Here is a 14,885-nt window from a genome sequence, read left to right on the forward strand (position 1 = left end):
CCATAGCTGAAACTGTTCTCCTTCCCCAGTAGCATAGCTAGGAATTCCCCCCAGTTTTAATTCAAAATGGTGCACCTATGCATCTGCATGAATTATTGCAGTGTGCAAATGACCACGTAGTCACAAATGTAATAGCAACAAAGTGTCCCGGAGAACAGGCACAGCAGAGCTCTACGCAGCTCCACAAAGATCATCCTACCAACAATGCATAGCAGGAAACAAAAAAGAAATGAAAACGAAACAAACCCTTCATCTCTGAAGAAGCCCTACTTGATTCAATTTTACAACATTTTGGTATGCATTACAAAAATTCTGCAAGAAATTTGGGTCCTTAGGTACTGGAGCATTCCCAGTATGGGAGCTGCCTCAGCATCTTCACAGGCAGACATTCAGAGGTCCACTTACCAAAGAACTACTTTGAAAATGGGCAGAATCTGATTCATGTTTAGGATCATAGGGTCACAGGATAATTCATGTTGGAAAAGACTTTTTCTTCCAAAGGAGGGGCTTGGGGTTTTTTTGAAAATTTGCAGTCAGCTGAGAGCCACATGTCTTCTCTGAGATTTGCAGCCCTTTAAAGACTGACCACAGGTGCCCCCTCTAACTAGAAACTGAGGAACTAGACAAGTCAGCTCTGGGACTGGACATGCTGCTGGTTCTTCAGATTGTTTTCACTTACAAAATTCTGGGAAGCTTGGAGGGAGCTTATGGTCTCTCATTTCTTTGATGGCTCTAAAGAGCTGAATCCTTACTTGAAACTTAGCAGCAAAAAAGTGAGGAAGCCTTTGTGAAAAACAGCAATATAACTATCAGAGAAATTTTTCTTTAGTTTTTAAGTATTCCAACCATGCTTTCTTGACAATTAAACTTGTTCCTTTCTTTTAAAGTTCTGGAGGGACTGAGCTCTGGTTTGGCTTCCACAGAGATGGAAACTCAAGGACAAGAGGAAAAGGAGGATATTAGTCATTTATGCTGTTACCTCAGCCTGCTCTGCACACAAGTCTCATGGATTTGGGTGCTCAGCACCTTTAGGAGGCAGGCTGCTGGAGCAAAAAGTACATCTGAAGGAATTTATGTTGATTTTGAAAGAACAGACAACAAAGAAACCAAATCAGGAAAAAAAAAAAAGGCAACTGCAGCCAATATCAGCCACTAAATATAGCCCTTCACTTACCTCAGTGCATCTAATTCTAAGATACGCATTTCTGACTCCATCCATTTAGTTGAAAAGGGAAAGACCACACCAGGATAAGCAATGAAGAGTGGTCAAACACATAGCTTAATGGCAGTGTATAGAAGCCACTACAAAAAAGCTAGGGGAGAATGAAACATTTTGTGGTGCGGCTGAGTGGCTGATTTCTGTACCCAATCCACCAATATTTTCCAAGCATGGACAGCTTTTCTTGAAATTAAAATAGAAAACACAAGTCCCATATCCCACAAAAACCTGACAGTTTAGTAAAGAGATGGAACCAACCACGTAAATCTGACTGCACGGCATTTTAGGAAAAGGACAGAAATAGCTGCAGCTATTAAAAGTGATATACTGCTGAAATCTTTTTGTGATTATGCTAAAAGTCAATCTGACTCCTTGAAAGAACTCTTAAATGGTTACTGCTTCCTCAAATAAAAGCTACTTCACATGTGCTATCCTTCCTTAAAAATATGCTGAATGGAGACTTCTAAGTGTCAGATCTGTACTTCTCACTGCCCTTTTGAGACATTTGGAAAAGACATAGCTGAGAAAGAGGAAATTAATAGATCAGGAAATAATCTATAATAAATCAAAATGCAGTCAATGTAGTCATTTTTTTGTTGATGCTGCTATCATTAGACTGGGTGTAGGAAAGCAGAATCCATCAAACTTTCCAAACACAATTCAGAGTCCTCAAAATCAGAAAGTAACATTCAATTTGGTTTATTTGCATGAAACTAATATCTTTAGCTGTCTTCTCCTCACCCCTCCTCTCTTGAAGTGATGGATGTTTGAAGCTGAGGTCCAGATACCTCAACCAACTTTAATAACCCCTGTTTGGTTCCAGAAGAAAGGAAATGGTTTGCAATATCCTGAAGTCCACTAGACCCACTGATTATTTATTTCCCTTGTATCTTCCGCCTCTGTAGATCAGCTTTAACTCAAAAGCTATGAGATCTGTTTTAAAAGCAGTGCTGTACCCATGCTAACAGGACTTGCTGAAAGGAAGGGTATAATAGCTCAGAGTTCAACTACCCACTTTAGGGCAAAGATAGTCCGCATTCTCATTTGCCTCACTCAACCAGAGATGTTGTTGCAAAGTTTCAGATACTTCTTCAGGTCACTGTGGCTTAGAAAGCTTAGATCAGTCCCCCAGGAAACAGAAAAAACATCATGGGCAGAGATGACCAGTAGTACATTAACAATAGGCATTGCATTACAAATAATCCTCATAATTAATGGGTAAGGTAAATTTTTATTTGTTCAGTGAAAAAACACATTACAGACATATAAGTGTTTTCTAAGAAAGAGAGCTAGAATAAGAAATATCATTGACACTACTCTATTGATCAATAGTACAGGAACGTTCACATACAAGGCCAGTCGCTGCATTGCATATATCAATATAGGATTGAGCTCATGTTGAGTCATGTCATCAATAACCGTGCCATACTATTTTTGTTTTTGTCACCCCCACCTAAATGCAGACCAAGAGTAGCTGAGAGAAGCAGTGTGAACCACTGCTTAAAATTCTCCCACCAAAATGAGGGAGAGTCAATGTGATTTCCATGTCTTTGCTGGAATGCTCTGGATACTGCCAAACCAACCCAACCAGGGATGACTCATCTGTAGGCCTCATACAGTACTTCTGAAAGGCTTGGGTTTTGCCTTTGGAATGCACTGGATTACACCAAGAGTTTGTGATGCTCCAGCATGGAGGAAGAGGACATCCCTGACTTTTCCCTACAAGGACATTCCCAGTCTGCACTCTGCAGTATTAACTGCGTGCTCAATTTATTCCTCACTACCTAAGGAAAGCATTGGGCGTTCATTCCTTTGGCAGATGAAATCACCCTTCCACTTTGATTTTGCTTCTGAGACAACATTTTTTTGCTTGCATAGGAAAACAAATGAACAAATTGCCCAATCCCTCACTCTTCCTTGCTTTCCCATTTCTAACCTTGTGGTAAAGGGATGTATGATGAGCTATAGAGGAAAAAATTTGTGGGACTTCCAGCTAAAATACTGGCAGCACATCACTGGGTGAAGTAGAATCAGAGAATCACAGAATAGTTTGGGTTGGAAGGGACCTTTAAAGGTCACCTAGTCCAACTCCCCTGCCATGGGCCAGGACATCTTCAACTAGATCAGGCTGCTCAGAGCCCTGTCCAACCTGACCTTGAATGTTTCCAGGGATGGGGCATCTACCACCTCTCTGGGCAACCTGTGCCAGTGTTTCACCACCCTCATTGTAAAAAACTTCTTCCTTACATCTAGTCTAAATCTACTCTCTTTTAGTTTAAAACTATTCCCCCTTGTCCTATTGCAACGGGCCCTACTAAAAAGTTTGTTCCCATCTTTCTTATAAGCCCCTTTTAAGAATTGAAAGGCTGCAATAAGGTCTTCCTGGAGCCTTCTCATCTCCAGGCTGAACAAACCCAACTCTTTCAGCCTTTCCTCATAGGATAGGTGTTCCAGCCCTCTGATAATTTTTGTGGCCCTCCTCTGGACCCTCTCCAACAGGTCCATGTCTTTCCTGTGCTGAGGACTCCAGAGCTGGACGCAGTACTCCAGGTGGGGTCTCAGCAGAGTGGAGCAGAGGGGCAGAATCACCTCCCTCAACCTGCTGGTCACGCTTCTTTTCATGCAGCCCAGGATATGTTTGGCTTTTTGGGCTGCAAGCCCACATTGCTGGCTCATGTCCAGCTTTTCATCCACCAGTATCACCAAGTCCTTCTCCACAGGGCTGCTCTCAATCCCTTCATTCCCCAGCCTGTACTGGTACTGGGGGTTGCCCCGACCCAGGTGCAGGACCTTGCCCTTGGCTTTGTTGAACCTTATGAGGTTCATACAGGCCCACTTCTTGAGCTTGTCCAGGCCCCTCTGAATGGCATCCCATCCCTCAGGCATGTCAACCGCACCACTCAGCTTGGTGTCATTGGCAAACTTGCTGAGGGTGCACTCAATCCCACTGTCCATGTCATTGATGAAGATATTAAACAGTACTGGTACCAATACAGACCAGCAGAAATATAAAAACCTAAAGAAAGGCAAAAATAAAACAAGTAGAAGAAAATAAATATTCCACAGGAGGAGAGAATAGAAGCCAGTAGGCCTATTTAGTTTAGAAAGGATTTGATAGACCACATGGCAGTTCATATAAATTAATCAGTAAACAAGTCCACTTGGCTGATAATAATTTTTCCCTTAATGCATATTAACTAAAATTGGACCCAGTATTTGTAGCACAACATATTGTAGAGCTATGAAATTTACTACCACCTACACTGTATTGATGAGCCAACAACCTAATATGACTTTAAATGGGGCAAGAATTTCATACCAGTAAGATCATTAGTGACAACAGCTAAGATAAACATTTAGAGAATACATCATTCCTCACATCTGAGGACTGAAATCAAATGTTTTGCTGATTGGAGTTAGGAAAAAACATCATCACTGGTAGATTTTTGCATCATTGTCTGCCATGGCTGATAGACAACTTTAGTTGAAGCCCCTGGGTTCTGGCAACTTTCAGCAAAGGCTATGGGAAAGCCTGTTGTTCTGATTATGACAATTTCAATGATCCTATGTAAGATTACAAAAAGTCATAGAAAGAGGTAAAGAAAATTAAGAAATTTCTTGGTAATCATCTCACTTAAATCTGTATAATATACCAGGAAAGACAGAAAAACTTTACAGTTCCTAGCTTCAAGAATTTACCAAATGCGCACTTGCTGAAGTTCAGCCAGCTCTTCAGCTGTCTGGAGATGTTTCACATATCTATTTCTACTGATGTTATCAGAACTCCTGAGGTAGAATTTCTTAGAATTTCCTCAGAAATGGCTTCATAAACCTATTTATTGATTTGGCTTCTCAGAAGTGGCTTGCATGAGTTCCTCAACAGTCACATCTGAAATGAGTTTCTACTTGCTTATATCTCACTCTATGAGCCCCCAAATTGAAAGGCAAAAGGTGTATTAGTCAGCACCATATAGTATTTATTAAGACCACATTTTTATAGGTCTTTGGAAAGGAAAATAGAGGGCTACTGGGAAAATACACTCAAAGTACTGTGTTTGTCATACCTGGGCAACCTAGCTGTACTGGTAAGGTGTGTGTTCATCTCTATCTGCTGGGCTGGACTGTTATAAGGTCATGTACTGCAGAGGAAAAAACTGGGCGTGTCTCACAGAAGACCTGGAGAAATGGCTGAATCAGGACTGAATAAGGGAATATTTCTCTTGCAAAATGGCAATATAAATGATATTGGGCTAACTAATAATACAGTTGGTTTCCACTAACTAACAGAATAACATGATGATCTACAGAACTGAATTCCAGACTCTGAGCTAATTTTTTTTCCTATTTTCCATATGAGTCAGTTAGTACAAAACCTGTGTTCAAGAGACCAAGTCTCATGCTTTTTGCTTCCCCATTTCATCTCATGTGGGTATCCCCATCTGATCTGAGATGCAGAAGATACTCCACAGGTCAGAAGCCCCATAATGGTGGTTCAAACATGGTTCCAACTCATAACAGACTTATAGTGCAAATTATCTGTGGACAGTTTGACCAAGAAAAGAAATATTTCCCATGAACAGAAGAACTGATTTCATTTAACTGAAAGATGATGAATCCAGGATGTATGTGAAAGCACAGGGCCATATGTGTCTCTCAATTCACAGGTTTTAAGGATCCAGTTCGAAAAAGGGGGACATCCAACTTATGGGTGAATTAGACAGAAGCTCAGCCAGGCCAAATCTCTGGCCACCACTTTGTCCTATGTGTGTTTTTCTAATGGAGAGTATAGCCTGTCTCAATGCTTTGAATTTAGTGAGTCATACCTCCCCTGTTTAAGGGTACCTACTTTTAAAACTAGACAGAGTTTTCAATTAACGGAGCACATTGTTATGTCTGTAGTCAGTCTTCCCTTTGTGTACTCAGAAGGGCTACCCTGAATCTGGTTATTATCTTGCAAAATCAATCTAATCTAGTTTAAGGATTATTCTTCCTGAAAATGCAATGGGCAATCTCTCCTCTTGAATATGTTGTTTAAAACATTAAGCTGCATGTACATCCTAGAAGAATTTGAACATGGGATCTGAGCTATGATCTTAAGCAGTCTGAAAGAACACATCAGTCTGCTGAATATGATATCCAGAAAAATAGAAGTTCTCATTTCAAAGGTAATACACACACACACACACACACATACATATATACGTATATAAATCTGCACGGCATATTTGCTGTGCAGGCCTAGACTCCTTGTGAAGTTGTTTTTCAGTATAGCAAATTAGAAAAACATGCCCAGAATTAAAGGTTACTTAATCGGGTTGAAGCAGTAACTTCAATTCCAGCAACTCCCTCCCACTATGTTACATCTGATAATGTACCCAAGTCCAAACATAAACTCAGTTCAAAAAGATGTTTGGTCCTTGAATGTAAAATGACACTTAGCTTACACAATTAGCCAGGTAATACATATCCTTCCAAGAGAAGCAATTTTTACCGCAGAATAATCTGCATTTTACTAATCTCTGATTGTTAAGTTTTACTTGCTGAAACTTTTCCATATGGCTTTTTGAATACCACTGTCCTGTATTTAATTACCACAGAAGGATATTAATGAAGAGGTTGGGAATTTGGCCCAAGTCCTGTTCCACAGTTTGGACAGTTTGATGGAGATAGAGCCAATGAGAAAGAACATTTCTGTCAATACAAGGCTGTGCCATTTCACACATAAAAGCAATGGCAAAAGAGGAGTAAACAGACCCATAGAAATAAAACACCCAACTATTTTTGAAATGGCCATAAACTTCTAAAATAGTATGGTCATAAAGTAGCACTGAGTGAAGTGAAACACTGGTTTGCTAACCTAAAGGAGAGTCAAACAGGAATTGGTGGAGTAGTCCTTGTAATTCAGACTGTTTTTATCAAGCTGTAAGACGCATGCCCAGAAATGCAAAGTGTACTTCCCAATTTTGAAGGCAAAACATGATATTGAGCAGAACCAAGGCAAGGGTAGGCAGCTTGGAGTACAGAGGATGCAAGGAAGCTAACGTGGGTGGGAAAGCATATGTTGCTGCCTGGATGAGGAAGTGGTACACCACAGTTACTTCATAAGTGCAAGGGCTTTATAAACTAAATCTCCCAGGGACTGTTTTAAATACACAAAGAATGACACGCAGCCCTGACAGACTTTCAGTATTGTTTGAGAAGGCTGGTTGCCTTCTAAAAACACTGGACTGCTGCTTGTACTTTTTCCAAAAATGCCTATTTTTAACCTCAACCTCTTCATATAAACAGTGGGAAGATGTACCATGTAGTAAACTCTGTTTCATCTAGCATAAAATTAATCGCCTCCTCAGCCTTACCTGACAATGGAAAACATATTCCGGTGTGGTTTTCTTGAACTTCATGTTCCATACCAAGGCTACCCCATCAGGCTCATGTGGAGCATCTTCATTATTGTTATAAGATGCAACCATCAACTCAGGGTACTAGAAAGAAAAAGAAAAAAGCAAACGAAGTAAGATGGATGATGAAGAATCTATGCAAAATCAGATGAGACAGAAATAATCTGCACTAAATGTGCAATATCTGGTTTTAATTATAATACAAGCTCATAGTATTCAGCTTCATTTTGGTTTTATATTTTACTCATCCTTAACATCCTTAAAGCCCCTGCTCCTTGTTCTCTATCAGTTATTCTCAGATACCACAAAGGCAATGTTATTTTCTGCAGGTAGTTCTCAGAAAAGACAACTAGCAGATATTCATAAAGGGAATGCAAAGCAAGGAAGAGGAAAAATCTGAAAGCTTGAGTAATTCTAAAGTATTTCCTTAACCATTTCTTCAGGGACAAACCGTTGTCTTAGCTGATTTTGATAATAAAAACACTATGACCATAGCATTGACTTGCTTTTATTCTGAAATTCACAGTTTTTTCAGCATCCCTGAAAACTATTCTCTTATTTCATTAGGCACTCTTCCTATTCACTTATGCATAGAATCAACTTGAAAGCTCTTCTTGACAATTCAAATAGCAAACAAAACATTTTCTTCACAGAAGCTCAATTTTGCAAGATACTGAGGTCATCTTGTAAAGCACAGGGTGACCTCAAATTCCACTGACTCAGTAAGATTGATGCAATGAGCTCTCTAAAATCAGATCCATATTTTCTTGTATACCCATCATCCACTGATGTATAGCAGTAGATATGCAACACACATGTATGTATTTGCTCTGTTTATACATATATACACACACGTACACGTAATATCATATATGAAAAATAAGATTTTCACATTATGTTGATGACCTTGTATTGTTTCAAAACCCCATAAGAAGTAACAATTTGCCCACAAAACATCAATTATTTTCTACTGACACAATAGCACTTCTCCACTCCCACGTTTGACACCAGGCACCTCTGGTAGCCTCTGTCCTTCCCTCTAAATAGTCAAAGTAAGGCAGTGGACCTTATGGCATGTCCAGAGAAAAGCACGTGGCTTCTGCAGCCCAACAAGCCAGCAGCCCAAGCTCCGCAGGACCGACACCCTCCTCTTGTAAAATAGGAATGCTTTCCCTCCAAATTTCTCAATGATCTCTGCAAATCATTGTCACTTTTTGTCTTTCCCGGGTAAATTCCTGCCAAACCATTCACCGCTTTATAGGGGAACAGTGCAGCTGGTAGATGTAAAGGAAGTGGGACAAAGAAACTGCCAATAGTGCTATTGGGAGCTGTGAATTTGGTCCACACCAGGCATTTTAACAATAAACCCCCCCCCACAACCCTTTATATCATTATTATTGGGGTTTGAACCTCTCTGCTGTCAAAATCCATTTGGAAGAAATAATGCACACAGCTATAACTTTTGCCATCAGCAGCTGCTCTTTCCCACTTTGTGTACACTTCCATGGATAATACATCATGGAGCTGATGATTTCTCCATTCAAGCTCATTGTTCCAAATGAGCCTGGACCCACGTGTGGGAGAACCAGCAACAACACGTGGCCACCATAGCTGCCTCTTTCCTGTTTTGGGGCAGCTCTGACCCGGTAGTACCTACAACCTGGCAAACCCTGGCTGCTGGCACAGCTTGTAAGGGCAATTTAGCACTGTGGCAGTACACCTCCTCCACCCCCCAACAGGAAACGAACTTCTCCAGGCAGGGAGGAGAGGAAGAAAAAACCCAAACCCTAGAGGCCGCAGGCTGAAAATTGAACTGACCAATGGAGATGTGCCAGGTACATGGAAGTGACCTTTTGGCCAACAGGGATTAAAACGACCACAGATCAGGTTCGACAAGGGTATAAACGGGGCCCTGCCAGAGGACATTGTGAGCCAGTCCTCCTTGGAGCAGCGGGTCTGCAGTCGGGGACTCTCCCCTTGGGTCGGGACGCTGCCCTAGGTAACTTCTGCAGGTTGAGAGCCCTCATCTGTTAGGTGAGTGTTGGCTGTGTAGTACTAATTCCCCTTCCATCATTGAGCCTGTGGCTTACAAATGTTGTCAGAGTTCTAACTAACTTTCTACTGAAGAATAAATCTGAGTTTTAACACCTGTTGGATTTGATTGTGCATGCCTCTGAAACAAGCACCCAAATCATTTGCGTGGGATTTAGAGCATGCAGCAGACCAACCACCTCTTCTCCCTCCTCGAGAACTGAGGGAGACCTGAGGGTGGTTAAATCCCACACCTGAAACACCACCTCGCTGGACATAGCTGTGCCAGCCTGCCCTCCACTGCTCTCATCCATCTAATCCCCCTCTTCTCTCTCTCTCCCGCAACAGAGATTACAACAACTTCTGAACAGAAAGCTCAGCTTCTCCTTTGAACCTTTCATTGCATGTTGGCCCAGATCCAAGTAAACAGCATGCACAGTAGGCTCTTGCCAGGGCATCTCATTTTGGCTGAATAGGTTAGGTACCATTTGCGCAAACAGCTGAGCCCACAGCTGTGAAGGGGCAGATACCGTGGCAGGCAGAAGCGACAAGCCCTTCCACCGGCATGACTGCAGCCAGCTAGGGCGCGGGACCAGGTCTGAAGCACCAGTTTAGAGGCACTTTGGGGTTGGTTCACACTCCTGGAAAGTTTAGCAAGCATGTTCTGGTTGGCAGCACATCTGGCCATAAACAAACACTGACTCAAATCTTGCTGGTCTGTATGTAGGTTTGGCAATCGCAGTTTATGCAACTGGAAATACAGTTTCAAGTTTACACAGATGCTGGGGTCATACCTAGCTGGGTAACACCATTATGAGGCTTTTTGACTCTTAAAAAAACAGAGCTAAGTGCAGCACCCTAAATCTACCCATGACACACTCACTGCTTCACTCAATCTACTTGCATTTACAGAATTCAGTCCTCACCAGGTGCCCAGCTGTCCTGTTACTGCAACTGAAAACAACATGGAAATGGGGCTGTGGGAAACAGCATTCAAGGCTGCTGCCTGAGAATCAAGAGAGACACAGCAGTATTCCTGAGACTGTGGTTTTCTTGGCTTTAGATGAGCTAAGGTTCATCCTCATGGACAGAGCAAGGCAATCCCACTCTCTATGTTTACATTCAGTCTGTTGGGCCTTTCCCTTAGATCCCTGATGAAACAGCTAAGCCATTTTCCCTTTGCTCTGCAAAAGAATCAAGGGGCTAGTGGGTTAGCTTTAATGGTATGAATGATCCCACGTGTTTGGGACCGTATTTTACATGCAACTGGGAACAGAATAACTTCTTTAATCAATGCATCAAGGTCCTTTGTTTGATTAAGCTTCTATTTGTCTCCAGGCTGTTTTGCAGCAACAGTTTTATCGCAGAAAAATTGAGCAATGTGTTCTGCAGTTCCCATGATTATTCAAGTTATCCTTTGGCATACTGGACACTGCCATGTCCTGGAGCATGAGTGAGAAGCAGAGCTGGCAGTTAGGTGAAATACCTCCGTCCAGCTCCAGCTCCTACCGCACGATACACCTCAAAGCAGGAAAAAGAGGGGGCAAATCCCTCTTCCCAAGCTAGCGTAAGGTGGTGTGCAGAAGCCCCCTCCCGGCACAGAGAAGCCGCTGGGCCAGAGAAGCCCCCGCTGGGGTGCCAGGGAGCTAAGTGTGAGGAGTTAACGGAGGGGAAGGCAGGAGGGGCCACCCTGGAACAAAGAGGTGGGAAGCAGAACATGCCTAAGAGCCCCAGGGGCTGAGCAATTACATTTGGCAGTGCTCTTCTGAGGCGGCTTTTTTTCTTGCTGCCTTGGGAATACAGTAAGAGCTGCCTGTTAGGAAAACATCAGATAAGAATTCCATGTAATTTCCAGCCCCTGAACAAGTGAACAACCTAAGATAAGTGTTTCCTCAGGCTTATATTTGATTTCTGTGGAAATCCATATGTGCTTAAAGGCCACCCACGTCACACCAGTGCATACCTGTTGTTAAGCTGATATTTTGTATGAAAGCAAAGGGATAAATCCTTCATTTCACACACGGGGCACAAGCTGGATATTACAAGAATCCTCGCTGCAGCTGGCTGTTCTACACCACACCCGGTCAGAGAGCCGGACCAGCACAGCCTACCAGTGACGCTTGGTGGGACCCTCCAACTCCTCTCCTCCCTGCTGCCTGCCACATCCTCCGTGCAGTCAGCTGCCACCTTACCTGAGAAGTACCTGGAGGGATGGAAGCAGCCCTGCTGCCATTTCAAGGGGAAGGAGAGAAGGAAGGATGTTGAGAGTTACCATGCTCCTTATCCACTGCCTCTCTCCAGCCCGCACGCACGCTTTATGTACTTGGCCTTAAACACATCATGCTGTGTTCACATGCACATCTAACATGGTGCAGAAAGAGCAGCTACTTCTAAGATTAGGCTAAGCAAAACTTATTCTTAGCACTGGGCTGAGCTACATCTATAGCATCTTTGCCACCCACACCAGACTGCATCAGGGCTCTGGACACACCAAGGCATGCCTGAGGCTGGGTTTGGAGCCAACTAGGCAGACTGGCTTGCGTTTGCATTTTTCAAGTCTATGTCCTCCTGGACCAGTTCTGTATTGGGGACCTTGGAGCAGAGTCTCCCTGGTTTCCTCCCCAGGGAAACCAGCTGCTTTGCTCCAGGCTGGAACCTAGGAACAGGCTAAAAGGGACGGAGCAGGGAGGATGACAGGGGCTGGTGTGAAGCTGGGACCGAATGAATTAGACAGGACCTGTGCTGATGTGTGCGTGTGCTAATCCCAGCTCTCCAACGGAGTAACTAATTAAGCTGGTTTCTGTGCTTTGCTGATGTGGCTGTATTGGTTTTGGGAAGCTTAAGGAGCTCTATCGTCAGTTTTACTTTGCACTATGACAATGCTTTGCGGCTGGCCATATTTTTTTAGGGAGAAGTTGGAAGGGATATGGAAACGCATCTCCCGGCTTCACATCTTACCTGAAGAGACCAATCCATACAGGTGACAACACGATGCTTTGACCAGTGTTCATCATAAAATTGACGGTTAAAGGAAAGGTTGGCTCCTGCTTGAACATCTCTGTGTGAATTCAAACAAAGCAACAGATTTTGAAGTACCAGGGTTCAAATGCTGTGAAAAGCAATGCAAAAGTTTCTGACTACTTCTTCTCAAATCCCTGCCTGGGGAAGCCTGCCACCTTGATTTAGTTGCTCTCACTGGCTGTCTTGCTGATAATGAATCTGCACCAAGGAACAAATCTTACATCTGTTTCACAAAACCACATTTCTTTATTTCCCACTGCCTTCTGACTCTTCTGGGTCACCCTGGGCCACCTCTGCCACCTTTGTCTCTCAGGACTGAACCTGGCCCTGGCATTCAGCTCCCCGTTTTCTGAATCTTCACCTCCAAGCTATAACCAAATACCTCTCATTTCTGACTCCTGAAATCTTAAAGGTACAGCACCTCCTCCCAGCGATGGGGAGGGCAGATGCCTTCTGGCACCATTAGGATGGGCTGAAGCTCAGTACTGGTCCAACGCTGCCACACTGATGCATTTAGCCGGTTCACAGGGGCGATGGTCTAGAGTAACCTCCAGTAAGTAACTTCAGTGCGACACAGCTACTGATTTGCCATGAGGCTTCAACAGATATGCAGCTGTTGAAACCTAAATACTTCCTCTCCTACTAACAAGTTTTGCTGCTTCTACTCCCCTATCAATTGCTGAATACACAACCCGTCACCTCTCGTCTTATGCGTTTAGATTGCAAACACTTTGGGAGATCATAATTTTAATCTACGGAATGCATAGTACAGTGGGATCCATTACAGACCCGAGGCAGTAGTAGAATATAAACAACAGTAATTTGAATTTGTAAAAATATCATAATATAAGCACACAGACATACATCACTGGAATGTATACATGCATATCTACATATACATGTGCATATACACATTTATGTATTTCAATTATTTTTTCAGAATTTGAAATTTCACCCCAAAAATGAAACAAAAAATTAAAACACCTGAATAATATGTCAAGGAAAAAAACCCCAGAGCAATAAAGCATGAAGCTATTTTACAAAATAATTTTGGCTAACAAAGTGACCCAGGCCTTCACAGAGAGATTTAAACCTTTTCTTAACTATAAAAATGTTGAATTTAGTTTTAAAATTAAGGCTTCCTGGGATTGGAATTCTTTTTATAAAGCTTATTTTACAAAAGCAAAAAACCCCCAAACTGACCCATCTTTCTCTTCTACATCTCTGCCACTGTAGTCAAAGAAGATGTCTGAATCTTCAGCCAAAGCTCGCTCAATTACACGTATTGTCCGGTCAAAAAATATCAGGAATTCTTCTGAATGGAGAACTTGCTGTTTTTCTTCTTCTGTCAGTTCTCTAGGAGGAGCTTGGAAAATGAAAAGATGTAGTTAGGAGTGTGACATTTCACCTCTTTCCCCATGAATCAACATCTTCAGTGGGCTTCTTTTGACATGAAAGCTTGCCGTAGCAATGTCAGGAAAAAAATCAAAGCTTTACTCTTAAAATCATGACTAAGAATTTTTTAGTATATCTAGATACTCCTGTATATTCCCAGAATGTAGCATTTACATAGAAGAAATCCTGTAACATATATTTATTATTCTGAAATGGAAAATACTTAAACACCCCAAATTAAATAAACTCAATGTTCTTATTTCAGGAAATGGCTGTGACTGACATTTAGGCAACACCTAACTCGAAAAAGCAGAACACTTATGTAACAGGGGACCTGTCAGAGGAGCCAAAGATAAAATAATCTTCTTAACTTATACTACAGTTCTTTGTATTAAAAGGCTCATATAATCTCTCCCTTCACTTCTTCCCATGTCTCCTTGGTGTCACTGATAAATTCTGTCTTTGCCTTAGAGCTTTTGTGAAGCAATGAAGTAAATAACCAAAGATCTTCCCTGAGGCAGCAAAATCGAAAGCAACCCACCAAACACCAGTTTCTTTAAGGCAGTTTTATTCCTTTCAGGGGAATCCTAAGAGCCAGAGCAACAAACACCACTGAGCCATGGCCAAAGCTGCCCTGGAAGGGGGTAGGAGCTGTCTCAGGCACTGGTCAGGATAGCCTGGTCCCCCGAGATGGGGGCTTTTTTACACATACGCAGAGATGCTAAATCTTTACTACCTAGCCAGTATTTCCAGTATGGCCCTTCATTTGAAAAACACTATCTTTGCAGGATGCACCAATGCTACATCTCCATCAGTTTAAT

The 14,885-nt window shown here is 42.4% G+C and overlaps 1 protein-coding gene across 7 annotated transcripts in view; it reads right to left on the bottom strand.

The window, feature by feature from the left end:
- DYNC1I1 (dynein cytoplasmic 1 intermediate chain 1) overlaps window positions 1-14,885 on the bottom strand; it is a 199,750-nt gene that overhangs the window by 66,962 nt on the left and 117,903 nt on the right. For all 7 annotated transcript variants that reach the window (XM_069774712.1, XM_069774727.1, XM_069774704.1 and 4 more), the window contains 3 exons: window positions 13,873-14,035; window positions 12,607-12,706; window positions 7,576-7,701 (listed from right to left, as the gene is read on the bottom strand). In XM_069774712.1, coding sequence (XP_069630813.1) covers window positions 7,576-7,701; window positions 12,607-12,706; window positions 13,873-14,035 — 389 coding nt within the window. The remainder of the gene's footprint in view (window positions 1-7,575; window positions 7,702-12,606; window positions 12,707-13,872; window positions 14,036-14,885) is intronic.

Source organism: Haliaeetus albicilla, chromosome 2 (genome assembly GCF_947461875.1).
Source record: "Haliaeetus albicilla chromosome 2, bHalAlb1.1, whole genome shotgun sequence".
Lineage (NCBI taxonomy): Eukaryota > Metazoa > Chordata > Aves > Accipitriformes > Accipitridae > Haliaeetus > Haliaeetus albicilla.